The following is a 21,944-nucleotide window of genomic DNA, read 5'->3' on the forward strand; positions in this document are numbered from 1 at the left end:
CCATTGCAAGGTGCACCTCAGTTATTGGCTTTGGGTATCTAGGGTTCTTGGTGAACCTACAAACCCTATGTATCCCTGAAGAAGAGACCAGTGGACAAAACAGAATATTGTTTTCGAAAATCTTCCATGGTTGTATGACAGAACAATGCATGCCGGAACAACGCATCCTTCAACAACGCGGTAGGAACCACGACTGTGTTGTTTCCACGCATGCCTTTACAACAAATTTAGTTGTAAAAGCATGCCTTGTAAAGGTATTTGTGGAAACAGCATGCAAAACAGCATACGTGGTTCTGTTATACCACCCCCTGACCTGAGGCCCAAAACTACTCCCACCCCTTATAGCTAAACTACCCCAAACCCCCATACCCACCCTGAGCCCTAAAAAAAGCTGTCGCAACCCTCCCACCTGACCCTAAAAACTAAAGTACCCCGACCACCCCTGAAAGCTAAAAAAAATCTACCCTGACCCCCCACCCCTGTTCCTAAAAATTAACCCACCCTGACACCCACCATAAGCCCTAAAAAAATCTATCCCGCCCCTAAAAAATGAATAACCCCAATCCCCACACCCATCCGAAGCCCTAAACAAAACTACACCAACCCCCCACCCCTGCCCCTACCAACTAAACTACCCTGTCACCCCCCACCCACCCTAAGCCCTAAATCCACCCCACTGCTAAAATCTACCCACCAACCCTGCCCCAACCCCACTTACCTCACTGTGTCCTCTCCTGATCCACTCTGGCTTTTTCTGTGCCTTAACCACACTTATGCTGAGTTTGGCACATGCGTTGTTAAGACACAGAAAAAGCCGTGTGTTCTTCCGGCAAGCGTGGTTAAACTTGGATGCTAAACATCTGCATTGTTCGCAACAAGTTTTTAAGGACATTTCACATCTGCCATAGTTAGAAGAAACAAACGAAAATGTAGACACAAATGGCTGGTTTTTCATCTCAATTTCAATATTTTTTTGTTTCAACTGTTACTTTCTATAAGAAAACCTTGAAGGATCTACACAAAAGACCCCTTGCTAAATGCAGAAGTTTATCTACTTTTAGAAATGTATAGCTCTCCGGGATCCACCATTGCTTTCACACCCATTTCTACTCATTTATACCACTAAATGGAAGGAGGCTGAAAGAACAAATTTGTTTTTCTGATTCAAGTCTGCCTGCTCCTGAAAGCTTGGAAGATGGTGATTTTAGCCCTACAAACTCTTCCTTAGTGGTATTTGCAGAGAAAAAAACAGACACTTTCTTCTGCATCACATTTCCCCCCCAAAAACTAAATTTAGCTGTATTTTGACTAATTTCTTGGGTCCCTCCAGGGAAATCCACAAACCCTGGGAACCTGTAGAATTTCCAGGATGTTGTAAAAAAAGGTTGCAAATTTGGCGTGGATAGCATATGTGAACAAGAATGTATGGGTGCATAAGTGCAAACTACCCCAAAAAAAGGCTTAGTATTCGGAGGGGCCTAGCAGCGAAGGGGTTGAAAGAGCAGCTTCGAAAAACAAAAATACGTTTTCAGCTTTATCCCTTGCAGGTCCTAACTCTTTTGATTTTAGAGGGTTGAAAATTGTAACCTCTCTACTTAATTTTCATTAGACAGGCCGTTAAGTGATTCCCTGCGATTCCCAAACGCTTAGGTTTGTTTGATTAGGTACTGGCTGCAAAACAACCGTTTATAATTTGGATCTCTTTATGTATCAATTTGTAATGCATCTGGGCTAAATTAAACTCTTAAATAAATTGTATAATTTATTTTTCTCCTGAAACCTCAGCCTCATAGGGGTGTTAGTTTTTTTAAGTGTGTCATACCTGTACTAATAGTATCATAGTTTATTTTTTATTTCTAATTTTGTGCGGTTCTTTTTCCAAGACTCTACAGACCCTTCAAAAATATACCTAATGGACGCTGGAGATGGCATGAGGACTCCTTACCCACAGGCACTCCAAACTGCACGCGGTGTAGCGATGATTGTCGACCTTGAGGTTGCGACAGAAAATACTTTTTCGGTAAATATCTGGTTATTCCATGTTACGTGTCAAGATCTGTTTCTCTTCCTCTTTTCTGCTCACTTTCTATTCATCGATATCTTCCCTAGCCAACCGGCTGTGCTCCAAAAAGCACCTTCGCTTTCTTTTCTTTCACTTGCTTGCGCCTCCTGAAGATCCTGCCAATAATTTCACAGAGAGGGTGCACTAAGCGCTAAAAAGAACAACATACTTGGGGCCTGATCACAACTTTGGAGAAGGTGTTAATCCGTCCCAAAAGTGACGGTAAAGTGACAGATATACCACCAGCCGTATTACAAGTCCATTATATCATATGGAACTCGTAATACGGCTGGTGGTATATCCGTCACATTTGGGACGGATTAACACCTCCTCCAAAGTTGTAATCAGGCCCTTGATGTGTTAACATGAATTAGTTTTTGTATAGTTTGGACATATCAGCGAAGACACAGTTGATGGTTCGGAGAGCACAGGGAGACGGTAATGTATTGGCCCAATTTTAATGGAATGGGGCTGTGACTGAAATTAATGATCTAATTAAACTGAAAGTGTAGCTGTAGTAATGCACGCCTACTACAGTTTTAGATGCCTAAATACTAGCGTAAACTGTATTTAAAAACCCACACTAAAATGTGCTAAAGCCTCAGGATTAAAAACAATCAAACACTGTACTAAAGAATAAAAATATATAGGGGGTCATTACAACATTGGTGGTATAAGGCGCTTACCGCCGTGCAGAACACCGCCAATACACCGCCGCGGCCGCGGTAGACCGCCACAGCTATTATGACACATATCACGGAATCCGCCGAAATTCAGACACCCACACGATACCGCCACACCAAAGGTCAGCGAAAAACTGGTAGAAACACATCCTCCACCTCCACGCCAACAGAAACACGCCCATGCCATTACGAACCACGCGCTCAAAATACACACACAGCTCCAAAACACTGCCACATTGGACAATTCCAAATACACACACCTGACACACATACACACACCACTCCCACACACCCAATACTATATAAAACACACACCCACATACCCACAAACCCCTACTACCAAAAATTCTGAGAGAAGGCCAGAGAGACAGCACAGAACAGACAATCCCATCACACAGAGGCACACAACACCATCATACACGCAACATCCAAGCACAAAACACCACATACCACTACACTCAACACACTCATCAACACATACACCACCCCACACATCACCTACACCACCCCATGTCACGCCAAAGACACCCCCGCTTCTCCGAGGAGGAGCTCAGGGTCATGGTGGAGGGAATCATCCGGGTACAGCACACATCCATAGCCAGGAAGATGGCGCTATGGCAAAGAATAGTCAACGCTGTGGGACAGCACCCAAGAAATAGGGAGGACATCAGGAAGAGGTGGAACGACCTACAGGGGAAGGTGCGTTCCACGGCATCCAGGCACCACATCGCGGTACAGCGGACTGGCGGCGGACCCCCACCTCCTCCCCCACAACTAACAATGTGGGAGGAGCAAGTCTTGACCATCTTGCATCCTGAGGGCCTCGGAGGAGTCGTTGGAGGAACGGACACTGGTAAGTCTAATCTTAACCATCATACCCCCCACTCTACCTGCATGACATCACACACCCCCACCATCATACCCTCCCCTATCACCCCAAATCCTCACCTATCTACCCATGACACCAACCACCCATCCCAACCCCAAGACCTGCATGACATAACTAAGCATGGACACCCATCACCAAAGCATGCCCACTGCACATACCCACAACACCCCCCAACCATCAGCACACAAGCCCCCACACAGGAATGCCTGCACTGGGGTTCACAAACACCTAACCATTGCACTCCATGAAACACACACATGCAATAATCAAGTACTTATACCCCCGCAGGAACCCGAAGGAACGTCACCACACCAGAGGGTCCAGACAACACCACTCCACCCCCAGAAGAGGCCCACAGTGACGACAGCAGCTCTGCCCCACTGGATCTTGATGACCAGGCCGGACCATTGTGGGCCTCAGGACAGTCGGTTCCCCTTGCCCAGCCACAGCCCAACACCAAGCTTACACCCTCTGGTAACACCAGCACAGCACCCACCCAGCAGGCCCAAACCTCCCTACCCAGTACAGGTCAATCAGTGGTGTGTCCACCACTACAGGGCACCCAGGCGAACCCACCACCCCAACAACAACAGGGACCTGGGGGCAGTGGTAGTGGGCACACGGTCCAGGGGACGGAGGCACAGGAACACAGGGGAACTGGGAGGGCTGCTGTGTGACAGAGGGAGGACAGGCCAAGGGAACCAACTCTCAACGAGGCCCTCTCCTCCATCATGGGAGCATACCACCACTCCCAGAAGACGACGGCCACGGTCCTGGACAAGTTGCAGGAGACCCTGCGTCTGCAGGACGAACAATATTTGGGGTTCAGGGAGGAGCTCAGGACCATCGGCTCCGCCCTGGGCACCATTGTAGAGGTGCTGACAGACATTCAAAAGACCTTGAGGGACACCGTGGCACTCCAAGGGGCCCCTGACACTAGCCACGACGATGAAATGCCCACCACCTCCGCCGGCGCTAGTGGACAGGACGTCCCGCCACAGGACCAACACACCAGCACCCCATCCCCTGCAGACGGACAACCACCACGCAATCGGGCCCTGAGATCCAGGAACAGGACAGAGCAAGATGGCAAGACCCCCGCCAGGAAATAAGACCACCCTGAATGTCCCCCCACTGTCCCACTTTGTTACCCTGTCCAAATCGGAACTGACCTAGATCCACTGCCAATGCCCAGATGTGCAATGTACCTGTGAGACTAATAGACTAATAGACTGGACTCTGCCATGGACATTCCTCCACCATCACCCATCAACAGTTTACAACCCCCCATCATTTTTTGAGCACTTAAATAAACACCCTTGAAACACTAAAAACAAATGGAGTCAGTCTATGATTTGTAAATATGTATTATCAATTACAGTTTCATAATGGGTTACCCATTGGAAGGCTAACATACCTATGTCACACATCACAAGCCCTTCAATGATACAAACAGTTGACACCTAGGTTACCACATTTGTGAAATTGAAATGGAAGGGTACAACTCAGTTAACAAATAGTGAGTGAAATGTTGGTACAGGATAGAGGTAGATGTGTGAAAGTTAATGTAATTGTAAAAATGAAAATGTTCTCACCTGTGTCTCACTGGAAATATTGCTGCATGACTGACTCCCTGTTGTCGTTTTCGTCTTCCTCAGCTTCATCCTCATCACTGTCCACAGACTCCACAGGCTCCACAGCTGCCACAACACCGTCATCTGGATCATCCTCCTGCAGAAAAGGCACCTGGCGTCGCGATGCCAAATTATGGAGCATGGTGTAGGCGATGATGATGTCGCACACCTTCTTCGGTGAGTAGAATAGGGATCCACCTGTCATATGGAGGCACCTGAACCTGGCCTGGCGTTCGATAACCCTCCTAGTCCACCCATGGGCCTCATTGTACCGTTCCTCTGCCCTGGTCCTGGGATTCCTCACTGGGGTCAATAGCCACGAAAGGTTGGGGTAACCAGAGTCCCCCAATAGCCATACACGGCCCCTCTGGAGTTCACCCATCATATCAGGGATGCTGCTATTCCGCAGGATGTAGGCGTCATGCACTGAGCCAGGGAACATAGCATTTACCTGCGAGATGTACTGGTCTGCCAAACAGACCATCTGGACATTCATTGAATGATAACTGTTCCTGTTCCTGTACACCTGTTCACTCCTGCGGGGGGACCAGAGCTACATGGGTCCCATTAATGGCACCTATGACGTTGGGGATATGTCCAAGGGCATAGAAGTCACCTTTCACTGTAGGCAAATCCTCCACCTGAGGGAATATGATGTATCTCCTTACGTGTTTCAGCAGGGCAGACAACACTCTGGACAACACGTTGGAAAACATAGGCTGGGACATCCCTGATGCCATGGCCACTGTTGTTTGAAATTACCCACTTGCAAGGAAATGGAGCACTGACAGGACCTGCACGTCAGGGGAGATTCCAGTCGGATGGCGGATTGGTGACATCAGGTCTGGCTCCAACTGGGTTCATAGTTCCTGGATTGTAGCACGGTCAAACCGGTAGGTCACGATTAAATGTCTCTCTTCCATTGTCAACAGGTCCACCAGCGGTCGGGACACCAGAGGATTCCGCCATCTTCTCATATGTCCCAGCTGATGATGCCTAAGAAGGACAACAGCGAAGAACCAGTCACTATTCATCCAGGTATGTACCCACAGTTACACACAAGACTACAGCAGACACAAAACCCTTCCTGTATGTGTGTTGAGTGTAGGCCTCAGTATGTGTGACGCAGTTGAAAATGAATCCATGTGGGCCCCTGAAATGGCGGCTGCCTGACCTCTAAACTGGGACAATGGGATTGTGGGGTAACAGCGCTGGCGTTGCACACCGTCACGGTAGGCGGTCGTAGACCGCGGCGCAATGCTGCATTGGTTAACATTGGACCCTATGGGTCCCAGGAGCCAATGAACAGGTGCGCTGGCGGTGATGATGCACCCCGCCGCGGACGTCACCGCGGCGGACGTCACCACCATTTTCTATCTGTTCAATCATTAGATACCTGACCTTCGACACGAGAGGACCTACACTGCTAGTGCTGCTGTGACCTCGGTCTGGAAGCGACGATGGCTGCTGCGTCTGGGGAAAGGGCCCCTGCCTTCACTGCACAAGAGTTGGAGAAACTTGTGGATGGGGTCCTCCCCCAGTACATGCTACTCTACGGTCCTCCAGACCAACAGGTTAGTACACAGGGAGCACGTTGTAGGGGCTAGGCCTGGGTGGACAGTGCAGGGTGGAAGAGGGAAGGGGGTAGAAGTCATACTACAGTAAAGCATGGGAATAAATGGGCCACATGGTCAGAGTAGGGAGGGGGCCACTCACATTGATGGTGCAATTGGTAATGACTGTTCCTCTTTCCTTGTGCATGTCATGCAGGTCAGCGCCCACCAGAAGAGGGACATTTGGCGTGCCATCGCAAAGGAGGTCCGAACCCTGGGGGCCCAGCAGAGACGGGGCACCCACTGCCGTAGGAGATGGGAGGACATTTGCCGCTGCAGCAAGAAGACGGCGGAGGCTCAGCTGGGGATGGCCTCCCAACGTGGGAGGGGTGCCCGTCGTACCATGACCCCCCTGATGTTCCGGATCCTGGCGGTGGCCTACGCGGAGTTGGAGGGGCACTTAAGGACATCACAGCAGACACAAGGGGGTGAGTACAACCTCATTCTGTGGATTTTGCTTGCAGTGGAGGTGTCTGGGTGGGGGAGGTGGGCTCTGGTTGTCCCTAGGCCAGAGCGAGTTAGGTAGGCAAGGCCCCTCCGTAATGTAGGCCATGTGGCACTCTACCCCACCTCAGTAAATTATCAAGTTGAGGTATAGTTGCCCCTGTGGCATCCATGTGCGCAGATTTCCACCAATGCCATGTAGGCCATATCCCAGAAATTGCATGTGCAGAGGGCAGGAGCGCGCCGTTGTGCATGGGGCTGCTGCATCTGTCTTGTCCGCCAACGGTAGCGGTATGCCATGCACTAAAACTCTCTTTGTTCTGTCTCCCCCCCTTTTCCTGCTCTCCCTGTCCTTTTGTACATCAGCATCAACAGGCGGAGGTACAGTGGCACCGGAGCACGAGGCAGCTGCATCCCACATGGCCATGGAGGGCCACACCACAGACTCTGAATACACCAGTGGGACGGAGGGCGAGGGGAGCTTCACGTCGGCCACCGGATCCCCAACCAGCGACATAGACCCGTCCGCCAATGTGAGCACCCCTGTGGTGGCGGCACCATCTGTGCGCCCCACTTCTACAGGTACAGCCGCCACCCCCCTACCGGCACCGCCCTCCCAGCAGCCCCTCAGCGTTCGCCCCGTGCCCGCTCACCCAGGAGGGTGGGCATCACCTTCGCCCCAGGCACCTCAGGCCCTGCCCCAGTCACCCCTGCTGCCCTCAGTGAGGAGGCCATTGACCTCCTCAGGTCACTCACTGTTGGGCAGTCTACCATTGTGAATGCCATCCAGGGTGTAGAAAGGGCGTTGCAACACGGTAATGCATTCCTGGAGGGCATTCATTCTGGTCAGGCTGTCCTTCAGCGAACCCTGCAATCTCTGGCCTCAGCACTGATGGCAGCAATTGTCCCTGTGTCCAGCCTCCCACCTCCAACTTCCTCCACCCAGACCCAATCCCCTGTACCCCAGCCCATCCCAAGCACACCTACAGACCAGCATGCACACAAGTCAACACCCAAAAGTAGCTCAGGCAAACATAGGCACCACACATCCCACAGGCACTCACACAAGCATCACACCCATACAGACACAGCAACATCCACTGTCTCCACTGTGTCCCCCTCCTCCTCTTCTCCCTCCTCCCTCCCAGTCTCGTCTACACACACACCTGCATGCACCACATCTACAGGCACCAGGACTCGCACCAGGACACCCAGCACCACACGCCGCTCACCTGCACTCACCACCTCCACTGACATTTACACGTCCCCTGAGTCCTCTCCCAGTGTGTCTGTGACGCCCCCTCCCAAAGTACCCAAACGCCGGCAATCACTCACCCAACATCCATCCACCTCACGACAGCCTCCAATACCTGCACCTGCACCCAAAACAGCTAAAGTGACACCTCCTACAACCACCTCCTCTTCCTCCACTCCCAGACCCCCTCCAGCTACCCATCCCAGTGTTCGTCAGAAACTGTCCCTCTGTCAAATTGACCTTTTTTCCCCCACCCCCCTCCAATTCATCAGTCCCGTTGTAGCGCCTCAGCCAAAAAGCCACCAGTACCAGTGTTGCGTGTTCCAGGTTTTTGGAGTGCACCATCCACCAGGGCAGGCAGTAGGACCCGGAGCCAAGACACTGGCAGCCCACCCCCTGTAAATGCTCCGAAATTGGAGAGTGGACGACGGGACCGTGTCAAGACTCCTGGTGGGACAACAAGTGAAATGGGATCGAAGGCGATTGGTGAGTCAGCTGTAACTCCCAAAAAGGTGGGGAAGATCCCGAGGAAGTCTGCCCAGCCTGTTTTGAGTGTCAGGGCGGAGAAGTGCGCCATCATTTCCGGCGGTCCAGACACAACCGCTAGCACCGTCGTCACTGGTCCAGAGACCACCACCAAAGTCAGTGCCCAGGAGGGCCCAAGTATCGTCACTGGTCCAGAGACCACCGCACAAGACACAGCCCAGGAGGGCCCAAGTATCGTCACTGTCCAGAGACCACCGCCAGAGTCAGTGCCCAGGAGGGCCCAAGTATCGTCACTGGTCCAGAGACCACCGCACAAGACACAGCCCAGGAGGGCCCAAGTATTGTCACTGGTCCTGAGACCACCGCACTAGACACAGACCAGGAGGGCCCAAGTATTGTCACTGGTCCTGAGACCACCGCACAAGACACAGCCCAGACGGGGCCAGGATGCCACAGCCCCGCTGGGCAATGATGGAACGTCATGCCACACACCAATGTCCTGTGTGGAGTTCGTCATGCCACACACCAATGTCCAGTATGGAGATCGTCATGCCACACACCAATGTCCTGTGTGGAGTTCGTCATGCCACACACCAATGTCCAGTATGGAGATCGTCATGCCACACACCAATGTCCAGTGTGGAGTTCGTCATGCCACACACCAATGTCCAGTATGGAGATCGTCATGCCACACACCAATGTCCAGTGTGGAAATCGTCATGCCACACACCAATGTCCAGTATGGAGTTCGTCATGCCACACACCAATGTCCAGTATGGAGATCGTCATGCCACACACCAATGTCCAGTGTGGAGTTCGTCATGCCACACACCAATGTCCAGTATGGAGTTCATCATGCCACACACCAATGTCAGTGTCAGAACCGCCATGTCAAAGCACTGCTGAACAGTCCAGAGACCGCCATGGCAAAGCACCGCTGAACAGGGCAAAGACCGACATGGCAAAGCACCGCTGAACAGTCCAGAGACCGCCCTGGCAAAGCACCGCTGAACAGTCCAGAGACCGCCATGCCAAAGCACCGATGAACAGGGCAAAGACCAAAATGGCAAAGCACCGCTGAACAGTCCAGAACCGCCATGGCAAAGCACTGCTGAACAGGGCAAAGACCGACATGGCAAAGCACCGCTGAACAGGGCAAAGACCGCCATGTCAAAGCACCGCTGAACAGGGCAAAGACCGCCATGGCAAAGCACCGCTGAACAGTCCAAAGACCGCCATGGCAAAGCACAGCTGAACAGTCCTGAGACCGCCATGGCAAAGCACTGCTGAACAGTCCAGAGACCACCATTTCAAAGCACCGCTGAACAGGGCAAAGACCGACATGGCAAAGCACCGCTGAACAGTCCAGAAGCGCCATGGCAAAGCACCGCTGAACAGGGCAAAGACCGACATGGCAAAGCACCGATGAACCGGGCAAAGATCGCCATGTCAAAGCACCGCTGAACAGGGCAAAGACCGCCATGGCAAAGCACCGCTGAACAGTCCAGAACCGCCATGGCAAAGCACTGCTGAACAGTCCAGAGACCGCCATGGCAAAGCACCGCTGAACAGTCCAGAGACCGCCATGTCAAAGCACCGCTGAACAGGGCAAAGACCGACATGGCAAAGCACCGCTGAACAGGGCAAAGACCGACATGGCAAAGCACCGCTGAACAGGGCAAAGACCGCCATGTCAAAGCACCGCTGAACAGGGCAAAGACCGCCATGGCAAAGCACCGCTGAACAAGGCAAAGACCGGCATGGCAAAGCACCGCTGAACAGTCCAGAACCGCCATGGCAAAGCACCGCTGAACAGGGCAAAGACCGACATGGCAAAGCCCCGCTGAACAGGGCAAAGACCCCCATGTCAAAGCACCGCTGAACAGGGCAAAGACCGCCATGGCAAAGCACCGCTGAACAGTCCAGAACCGCCATGGCAAAGCACAGCTGAACAGGGCAAAGACCGACATGGCAAAGCACTGCTGAACAGTCCAGAGACCGCCATGGCGAAGCACCGCTTAACAGTCCAGAATCGCCATGGCAAAGCACCGCTAAACAGGGCAATGCACTGGGTAGGAATGAATGGCCCACCACATCATGCATCCTTATCCCATGTGCAGCTGGGACAGTGACAGGACACTACCTTTCACGGGGAGACTCATCCAGTCTGGGCACCAGTCACCCCCCAGTACCAGTATGGACCTGCATCGACTTGAGAGACTGTGGCTTTGCACTCCCCAGGATGGCACAGTGGAAAACCCACCCACTGTAGAGACTTGAGAGACTGTGGCTTTGCACTCCCCAGGATGTCACAGTGGGAAACCCACCCACTGTAGAGACTTGAGAGACTGTGGCGTTGCACTCCCCAGGATGGTACAGTGGGCAACCCACCCACTGTAGAGATTTGAGAGACTGTGGCTTTGCACTCCCCAGGATACATCAATGGGCATGGAGCCCCGTTGTGGATCTGGCTTTGCATTCATCTGGCTGAGGTGCCCCCCCTTCTCTTTCCCCTGAGGTGCCTGTAGTGTTTCTATCTGATGCCCTGGCAGTGTTCTCTCTGATTTTGGTCAGGTATCTATTGTGGGCCTCGCCCATGCATTTTTGGACTGTTTGTGCACGGACATTGTTGTGTACATATCTGCAATACTTCTCGGATTATTTATGTAAATATGAGTGATTTTGGAATACATATATTTGTATATTTTTGTATGACATGTATATTGGCACATTATAATGTTTGCCCGAAATTCGCATTGTCTTTGCATTCTTCCGGGGGGATTGTGGGTTGTTACTGTTCTTTTTGTGACTGCATTGGTGTGTATGTTGTACTATGCGAGGGTCGGGGTGGGGGTGTTTGGTGGGTGTCCCCCTAACTTTTGCCTCCCCTCTCCCCCGTGTCGTAGGTGCAGTACTCACTGGTATCTTCTGCGCCTACGTTGCTGTTGGTCGTGAAGGAGCAGAAAGACAAGGGCAGGGAGTATTTGGAGTTCCGGCTCCATGGAGTCATCGTTCCTCGTGGGATGTGTAGAAGGTGAGCGTTTTCCCATTGCAGAAACTGGTTCCGCAGTGTTTTTATCCACGGTGAATCCTCCCCAGAAAAGGTGGCGGATTGGCCTGTTGTGATACTGTGGGTGGTACATTGTCTACCGTCTGTCTGTTGGCGGTGACCGCCGCGCTGCTTGTCTGTACCGCTGTGGCGGGCGGTGTGTTAAAGTGGCTGTCTTTGTTGGCGGTTTCCGCCAGGGTCATAATTCCCTTTTTTTGTCCGTCTGACTGTTTGCGGAATTACCGCATCTTTAACACCATCCGCCAGGGTTGTAATGACCCCCATAGTCTCTCCAAAACAAATCAATGGGATACTCTCCGGACGGAAATAAATATAAATATATTTTTTTAATTTTGCATGCGCCATAAGGCGTAAACCAAGTCCCATATAAAATGACTTAACATTTTACAGATTATATTGTAAGGCCCAAGAGCAAACTACACCAGATATGAAATTGCATTATGTCACAGGAAAAATAACTAAACAAATATATGAGGCACACAAAGGAAAATAGACCAATTATTCAAAAACGCCTAGGTCCATATTTACTGTGCCTTTGTGGCAGCACTAGAATGATGCAAAGTGGCAGCAACAATTCATTTTTCAGCACAAAATTGGGTATTCGGCTGAAAAGGTGTCATTTTCATAGTGCCCAATCCTGTTTGTGGTACTTGGTCCCATATTTATACTTTTTTACACTGAACTGTGCTAACGCAGTTCAGCCTAAAAATGTTTACTGCCGACTAGCGCCATACCAAGATGCCGGCCGGGCACCATATTTATGGTTGACTCTAGCTGGCGGTGAGGTCTGGCTAGCGTCCTAGAAAAGGATGCTAGCTAGGTGGGGGAGGCATGGAGGAACAGGGGCTTTAGCGTCAGAGGATGACGCTAGTATGAGCAGAGGCAAAAAAAATGCCTCTGCCCCTACTAGCATCATTTTTTGACGTTAAAACCCCATGGGCATGACTCCTGTCTCAGTTAAGACAGGAGTCACACCCCCCAGCCCAATGGCCATGCCCAGGGGACTTATGTCCCCTGGGCATGGCCTTTATGCACAGTTTATGCACAGTGCCATGTAGGGGGGCCCAAGTTAGGCCCTGTTAGAAATGGGGTCTTTGGTTGGCAGTCAGGTTACCCCCTGTCCAAGCAAGGACCCTCACTCTAGTCAGGGTAAGTCACACACAATCCAATTTATCCTCTGCCCACCCTCTGGTAGCTTGGCACTGAGCAGTCAGGCGTAACTTAGAAGGCAATGTGTAAAGTATTTGTGCAATAAATCATACAATAACACAATATAGCACCACAAAAATACACCACACAGTGTTTAGAAAAATATATAATATTTATCTGGATATTTGCAGGTCAAAACAATCAAAGATGGAATAAGAAATTGTAAAGGTATCACTGGGAAGTGATATAAAGTGCCTTAAGTCTTTAAAAAGCAAACAGAGTCTCTTTCAAGCACAAAGTGTGTGCGTCGGTTTCGCCCCTTCAGACACGGACTTGCTGTAGGAGGCTGGCCTGGCTTGTAGTGGGCACCAGAGGTACTTACACCTTGTGCCAGGTCCAGTTATCCCTTATTAGTGTAGAAGAGGTGTTTCTAGCAGCTTAGGGTGATAGAAGGTAGCTATGGCAAAGCAGCTTAGGCTGAACTAGGAGACATGTAAAGCTCCTACTATACCACTGGTGTCATATGCACAATATCATAAGAAAACACAATACACATATGTACTAAAAATAAAGGTACTTTATTTTTATGACAATATGCCAAAAGCATCTTAGTGAGTACCCTCAGTATGAGGATAAGTTATATACACAAGATATATGTACACAAACCACACTTAGGTAAGTAAAAGCAAGAAAAGTAATGCAAACAGTGTAGAATTACAGTAGATTGTAATAGGAGCACATAGGTATAGGGGCAACACAAATCATATACTCCAAAAGTGGAATGCGAACCACGAATGGACCCCAAATCTATGTGAGCTTGTAGAGGGTCGCTGGGACTGTAAGAAAAGAGTGAGGGTTAGAAAAATAGCCCACCCCAAAACCCTGAAAGGTAGGTGTAAAGTGCACCTACTACCCCAGAGAGCACAGAAGTCGTGATAGGGGGATTCTGCAGGAAGAACAAACACCAGCAATGCAACAATAGTGGATTTCCAGACCTGAGTACCTGTAAGACAAGGGGAACAAGTCCAATAGTCGCGACAGTGTCGGGAGTGGGCAGGAGCCCAGGAAATGCCAGCTGAGGGTGCAAGGAAGCTGCCACCAGTGGGAAGAAGCTTGGAGTTCTGCAAGAAAGAAGAGAGCTAGGGACTTCTTCTTTGGAAGAAGGATGTCCCACGTCGCGATAAAGCTTGCAGACGTGTTCCCATGCAGAAAGACCGCAAACAAGCCTTCCTAGTTGCAAGGGTCGTGGTAGAGGTTTTTGGGTGCTGCTGTGGCCCAGGAGGGTCCAGGATGTCGCCACTTGGAGGAGGAGACCGAGGGGGCGCCCAGCAACTCAGTGAGCCCTCACAGAAGCAGGCAGAAGCAGGCAGCACCCGCAGATGTACCTGAACAGGCACTTGGAATAAGAGTGAACCAGAGTCCACGCAAAGTCACAAAAGGGAGTCCCACGACGCCCGAGGACAACTCAGAAGGTTGTGCACTGCAGGTTAGAGTGCCGAGGACAGAGGCTTGGCTGTGCATGAAGGAAATCCTGGAAGAGTGCACAGGAGCCGGAGCAGCTGCAAATCACGCGGTACCAAGAAATGCAGTATAGCGTGGGATGGCAAGGACTTACCTGCACCAAACTTGGACTGAAGAGTCACTGGACTGTGGGAGTCACTTGGACAGAGTTGCTGAGTTCCAGGCACCACGCTCGTCGGGCTGAGAGGGGACCCAGAGGACCGGTGATGCAGACTTTTGGTGCCTGCGGTTGCAGGGGGAAGATTCTGTCGACCCACAGGAGATTTCTTCAGAGCTCCTGGTGCAGAGAGGAGGCAGGCTACCCCCAGAGCATGCACCACCTGGAAACAGTCAAGAAAGCCAGCAGGATGAGGCGATACAAGGTTGCTAGTAGTCGTCTTGCTACTTTGTTGCAGTTTTGCAGGCGTCCTGAGCAGTCAGCGGTCGATCCTTTGGTAGAAGGTGAAGAGGGAGATGCAGAGGAACTCTGATGAGCTCTTGCATTTGTTATCTAAAGAATTCCCCAAAGCAGAGTCCCTAAATAGCCAGAAAAGGAGGTTTGGCTACCAAGGAAGGAGGATTGGCTACCAAGAGAGGTAAGAGCCTATCAGAAGGAGCCTCTGACATCACCTGCTGGCACTGGCTACTCAGAGCAGTCCAGTGTGCCACAAACACCTCTGTTTCCAAGATGGCAGAGGTCTGGGACACATTGGAGGAGCTCTGGGCACCTCCCCTTGGAGGTGCAGGTCAGGGGAGTGGTCACTCCCCTTTCCTTTGTCCAGTTTCGCGCCAGAGCAGGGCTGGGGGATCCCTAAACCAGTGTATACTGGCTTATGCAGAGATGGGCACCATCTGTGCCCATCAAAGCATTTCCAGAGGCTGGGGGAGGCTACTCCTCCCCAGCCCTGACACCTATTTCCAAAGGGAGAGGGTGTTACACCCTCTCTCAGAGGAAATCCTTTGTTCTGCCTTCCTGGGCCAGGGCTGTCTGGACCCCAGGAGGGCAGAAACCTGTCTGAGGGGTTTGCAGCAGCAGCAGCTGCAGTGGACACCCCAGAAAGGCAATTTGGCAGTACCCGGGTTCTGTGCTTGAGACCAAAATGGCATTGGGGTGACAATTCCATGATCCTAGACATGTTAGATGGCCATGTTCGGAGTTACCATTGTGACGCTATACGTAGGTAGTGACCTATGTATAGTGCACGCGTGTGATGGTGTCCCCGCAGTCACAATGTCCGGGGAATTTGCCCTGAACGATGTGGGGGCACCTTGGCTAGTGCCAGGGTGCCCAAACACTAAGTAACTTTGCACCCAACCTTCACCAGGTGAAGGTTAGACATATAGGTGACTTATAAGTTACTTAAGTGCAGTGGTAAATGGCTGTGAAATAACGTGGACGTTATTTCACTCAGACAGCACTGGCAGGCCTGTGTAAGAATTGTCAGAGCTCCCTATGGGTGGCAAAAGAAATGCTGCAGCCCATAGGAATCTCCTGGAACCCCAATGCCTTGGGTACCTCAGTACCATATACTAGGGAATTATATGGGTGTACCAGTATGCCAATGTGAATTGGTCAATTTAGTCACTAGCCTGTTAGTGACAAATTTGGAAAGCAGAGGGAGCATAACCACTGAGGTTCTGGTTAGCGGAGCCTCAGTGAGACAGTTAGGCATCACACAGGGAACACATACAGGGCACATACTTGTGAGCACTGGGGCCCTGCCTGGCAGGGTCCCAGTGACACATAGACTAAAACAACATATATACAGTGAAATATGGGGGTAACATGCCAGGCAAGATGGTACTTTCCTTCACAACCCCCCCCCCCAAACGAAAAACAATAAGACTAGCCATGACCTGATAAGTCTTCATTGTCTAAGTGGAAATATCTGGAGAGTCCATCTGCATTGGAGTGGGTACTCCCAGGTCTATGTTCCACTGTATAGTCCATTCCCTGTAGAGATATGGACCACCTCAACAATTTAGGTTTTTCACCTTTCATTTGTTTTAGCCAAAGTAGAGGTTTGTGGTCTGTCTGAACAATGAAGTGGGTACCAAACAGGTATGGCCTCAACTTTTTCAGTGCCCAGACCACAGCAAAGGCCTCCCTCTCTATGGTAGACCAACACTTTTCTCTAGGGGTCAACCTTCTGCTGATAAAAGCAACTGGTTGATCCTGGCCCTCAGAATTCAGTTTTGATAAGACTGCCCCTACCCCTAATTCAGATGCATCAGTTTGAACAATGAATTTCTTGGAGTTACATGGGCTTTTTAGGATAGGTGCAGAGCACATGGCCTGTTTCAGCTCCTCAAAAGCTTTCTGACAGCTAGCTGTCCATAATACCTTTTTAGGTATCTTCTTATTTGTGAGATCATTAAGAGGGGCTGCTATGGAGCCATAGTTTTTAATGAATCTCCTGTAATACCCAGTGAGGCCTAAGAAGGCTCTCACCTGGGTCTGTGTTGTAGGGGGAACCCACTCCATGATTGTCTGGATTTTCCCCTGCAGTGGTGCAATCTGTTCTCCACCTACCAGGTGTCCCAGATAAACCAACTTTCCATGCCCTATCTGGCACTTTGAAGCCTTGATAGTGAGGCCTACCTTTTGCATGGCCTCCAAAGAGTTCCAAAGGTGGACCAGGTGCTCATCCCAGGTGGAGCTAAAGACAGCTATATCATCTAGATATGCTGCACTAAAAGCCTCCAACCCTTGCTGGACTGTGTTCATCAACCTCGGAAAAGTGTCAGGTGCATTCTTCAAACCAAAGGGCATCACTGTAAATTGGTAGTGCCCTCCTATAGTTGAAAATGCAGTTTTAGGTTTAGTATCCTCAGCCAATTTGATCTGCCAATACCCTGCAGTCAAATCAAAGGTGCTTAGATACTTGGCAGATGCCAGTGTATCTATGAGCTCATCTGCCGTGGGTATAGGGTGGGCATCAGTTTTTGTTACCTGATTGAGACCTCTGTAGTCTACACAAAATCTCATCTCCCTTTTTCCATCTTTTGAGTGAGGCTTTGGTACAAGTACCACAGGACTCGCCCATGGGCTTTCAGAAGGTTCAACCACTCCTAGATAAAGCATTTTCTGAACCTCTTGTTTTATGCAGTCCCTGGCGTGGTCAGGCTGCCTATAGATGTTACTTTTGACAGGCATGCTGTCTCCAGTATCAATAGTGTGTTCCCACCAGGATGTGGTGCCTGGCACAGTTGAAAAGAGTTTAGAAAATTGTCCAAGGAGATTTATGCAGTTGTCTTGCTGTTCTGCAGTCAGACAATCTGCCAAAACTACCCCCTCCACTAAAGCATCATTTTCAGTGGTGGAAAAGAGATCAGGGAGAGGGTCACTCTTCTTCCTGTCCCTCATCTGTTGCCATGATCAGGGTGAGATCAGCCCTGTCATAGTAGGGTTTTAGGCGGTTGAAATGAATCACCCTAAGGGGACTCCTAGCAGTGCCCAGGTCTACCATATAGGTAACCTCACCCTTTTTCACAACAATTAGATGGGGTCCACTCCATTTGTCCTGGAGTGCTCTTGGGGCCACAGGCTCCAATACCCACACCTTCTGTCCTGGTTGGTAATGGATCAGAACAGCCTTCTGGTCATGCCATTGCTTCTGGAGCTCTTGGCTGGTCTGAAGGTTTTTACTGGCCTTTTTGAAGTACTCGGCCATTCTGGATCTTAGGCCAAGTACATAGTGCACTATGCCTGTTTGGGAGCTTTTAAATGTTGTTCCCAGCCCTCCTTCACAAGTGTTAGTGGACCTCTTACAGGGTGTCCAAAGAGGAGTTCAAAGGGGCTGAAGCCCACTCCTTTCTGGGGTACCTCCCAGTAAGCAAAAAGGAGGCAAGGTAACAGAACATCCCATCTCCTCCTGAGTTTTTCAGGGAGTCCCATTATCATAGCTTTGAGAGTTTTATTAAAACTCTCTACAAGTCCATTAGTCTGTGGATGATAAGGAGTGGTGCATTTGTAGGTTACACCACATTCCTTCCACATTGCTTTCAAGTATGCAGACATAAAGTTGCTACCCCTGTCTGATACAACCTCTTTAGGGAAACCCACCCTGGAAAAGATTCCCAGGAGGGCCTTTGCCACTGCAGGAGCTGTAGTGGTCCTTAGAGGAATTGCTTCAGGATATCTTGTGGCAAGGTCCACAACCACCAAGATAAACCTATTGCCTGAAGCAGTAGGAGGGTCAAGGGGGGCAACTATGTCAACCCCTACCCTTTCAAAGGGGACCCCAACCACAGGTAGTGGAACAAGGGGAGCCTTTTGTGTGCCACCAGTCTTGCCACTTACTTGGCAGGTCAAACAAGAATTGCAAAAATCTTTAGTGTCCTCTGACATCCTAGGCCGGTGGAACAGGGGGACAAGCATTTCCCATGTTTTGATCTGGCCCAAATGCCCAGCCAAAGGAATGTCATGTGCTAGAGTGAGAAGAAATTCTCTGTACTGCAGTGGAATGGTCAGTCTCCTGGCTGCTCCAGGTTTTGGGTCCCTTGCCTCGGTGTACAAGAGGTTGTACTCCCAGTAAACTCTATGTGAGTCACTGACATCCCCATTTTGCTGTTTGACAGCTTGCTGTCTGAGACCCTCTAATGTGGGACAGGTTTGCTGTGCCACACTCATCTCTTCCCTGGCAGGCCCCCCTCCACCCAAAAGCTCAGCAGTGTCTGCTGCCAGCTAATCTGGTGAAGGTTCTGCACAGGGAGGAAATTATTCTTACTCAGAAGGAGAATCATCTGTAGAGGGAGGGATAGTGGGTAGGGATTTAACCTTGCTACCCCTAGCTTTAGGGTGCACTTGGTCCATTGTTCCAGGATCCAAGTTACCCTGTCCTTTTTACTTCTTGGCCTGAGCCCTTGTCAAAGCAAAAATGTGCACAGGAATGCCCAGCATTACTGCATGAGCCTCCAACTCCACTTCTGCCCAAGCTGATGTCTCCAAATCGTTCCCTAGTAGACAGTCTACAGGTAAATCTGAGGCAACCACAACTTTCTTTGGACCAGGAACCCCCCCCCCCCCAGTTGAGATTCACAACAGCCATGGGGTGGCTAAGAGTGTTGTTATGAGCATCTGTCACTTGGTACTGCTGACCAAGTAGGTGTTGTTCAGGGTGCACCAGTTTCTATATCACCATGGTAACACTGGCACCTGTGTCCCTGTAGGCCTGAACCTCAACACCATTTATTAGGGGAAGTTGCTTGTACTTATCCATATTAAGGGGATAAGCAACCAAGGTGGCCAAATCAATGGCACCTTCAGAGACTAACACAGCCTCTGTGGTCTCCCTAAGAAGACCAACCCCAACTAAATTACCAAAAGTGAGCCCAGCTACTCCCTTGGATTGGCTATTAGTAGGTTTGTTCCCACCACCACTGCTATTACTAGGGGCACTAGAATTTGCAGTAGGGGTTGTGGTAGTGGGAGGTTTGGTGTTTTTCTTTGGACAACTGGCATCAGTTGTCCAATGGCCTTTGACTTTACACAAATAACACCAAGGCTTTTTAGGCTGATTATTGGAATAGGATTTGGACCCACCACCCCCACAAGAGGATTTTTGTGGGCCTGATGAAGACTAATTTTTACTTTTGTCCCCACTCTTGTCAGAAGACTTACCATCCTTCTTCTTGCCATCTTTGTCACCCCCTGTATGAACTTTTCTGTTCACTCTTGTTCTGACCCATTTGTCTGCCTTTTTCCCAATTCTTGGGGAGAGGTCAGATCTGAGTCCACTAGATATTGGTGTAACAAGTCAGACACACAGTTATTAAGAATATGCTCTCTCAGAAAAAGATTATACAGGCTTTCACAGTCAGAAACTCTACTGCCATGTAACCACCCCTCCAAGGCCATCACTGAACAGTCTACAAAGTCTGTCCAGTATTGTTCAGTGGTTAAGCCAAATCCATCCAAGAGTGCATCCTTCAAAACTGAAAAATTGTTAGCATCACTTTCTCTAACAGTAAGGAGCCTATCCCTACCCTTTCCAGTGAAAGATAGCCACAATATAGCAGCCCACTGCCTTTGAGGGACCCCTGTACCATAAAGGCCCGCTCAAATGCAGCAAACCACTTGTTGATGTCATCCCCCTCCTTGTAAGGGGGGACTATCTTGTGCAAATTCCTAGAATCATGCTCTCTAACAGGATTACTATCAGGAATACTGCTGCTGCCACCATGGGGTCCAAACCCCAATCTCTGTCTTTCCTTCTCCAGTTCTAGGGAATCCCTATCTAAGGCCAGCTGTTGCTGTTTAAGCTTCAGTCTGGTCTCTTCCACCCTCAACTTTTTGAGTTCCCTTTCTAACAAGTTATCCTCAGGGTGGGTGGGTTGGGAATGCTTGGACACAGAATAGTAATTGGAAACAAAAGAGGGGGATCTGTCCCTAACTGACTGAACCCTAGTAGCTTGGCCTCTAGGAATAAAGACTTCCCTACTGTGATGGGAACTTCCATTACTACCAACATTACTGGGTGTCTTGTTAGAGGGCAAATCCTGATCAGAACCCTTCCTACCTCCCTCAAGGAGATCCCCTGAGTCAGATTGGGAACCTTCTATTAACCTCTCATTTGAAGTTCCTGCTTGCGACTCATCATTCACAATAAACATGTTAAATAGAAATTCTTTGGTAGGGTTCTTTCCTATCACTAAACCTCTCTCTAAGCAGAGTCTCCTTAGGCTCTTGTAATTCAAATTGTCATAAGTTGTATTGACCATTTTAAGAGCTGACTCTACTTCAGACATGATAGTAAAAGGTTTAGAAATAGTGAGAAGGAAGAAAAGTTTCAGAACTTTTTAAAGAACAGAGAAAAAAACTTTTTGTAACTTTTTGTAACTTTTTTAGAAACTTTTAAAAGTTTTAGAATACTTTTCAAAACTTTGTAAAAAGTTTAAGAGGAGAAAAGCAAAACTTTTTGGTTAGGTGTACATACACTGAACTGTTTTGTATATTATTCTCTTATGAAAAGTACACAATGACAAAGTGGTAAGTAGTTACAAGTACTTATCCCACCGCTGCACAACCAATGTAGGAGGCTGGCCTGGCTTGTAGTGGGCACCAGAGGTACTTACACCTTGTGCCAGGTCCAGTTATCCCTTATTAGTGTAGAAGAGGTGATTCTAGCAGCTTAGGCTGATAGAAGGTAGCTATGGC

The 21,944-nt window shown here is 49.7% G+C and overlaps 1 protein-coding gene across 2 annotated transcripts in view; it reads left to right on the plus strand.

Annotated features, from left to right (window-relative positions):
- Nucleotides 1-21,944, plus strand: part of LOC138246151 (cytosolic phospholipase A2 gamma-like) — a 643,618-nt gene that overhangs the window by 592,955 nt on the left and 28,719 nt on the right. For both annotated transcript variants that reach the window (XM_069200429.1, XM_069200431.1), the window contains exon 13: nt 1,884-2,020. In XM_069200429.1, coding sequence (XP_069056530.1) covers nt 1,884-2,020 — 137 coding nt within the window. The remainder of the gene's footprint in view (nt 1-1,883; nt 2,021-21,944) is intronic.

This window comes from Pleurodeles waltl, chromosome 7 (genome assembly GCF_031143425.1).
Source record: "Pleurodeles waltl isolate 20211129_DDA chromosome 7, aPleWal1.hap1.20221129, whole genome shotgun sequence".
NCBI classification, from domain to species: Eukaryota; Metazoa; Chordata; class Amphibia; order Caudata; family Salamandridae; genus Pleurodeles; species Pleurodeles waltl.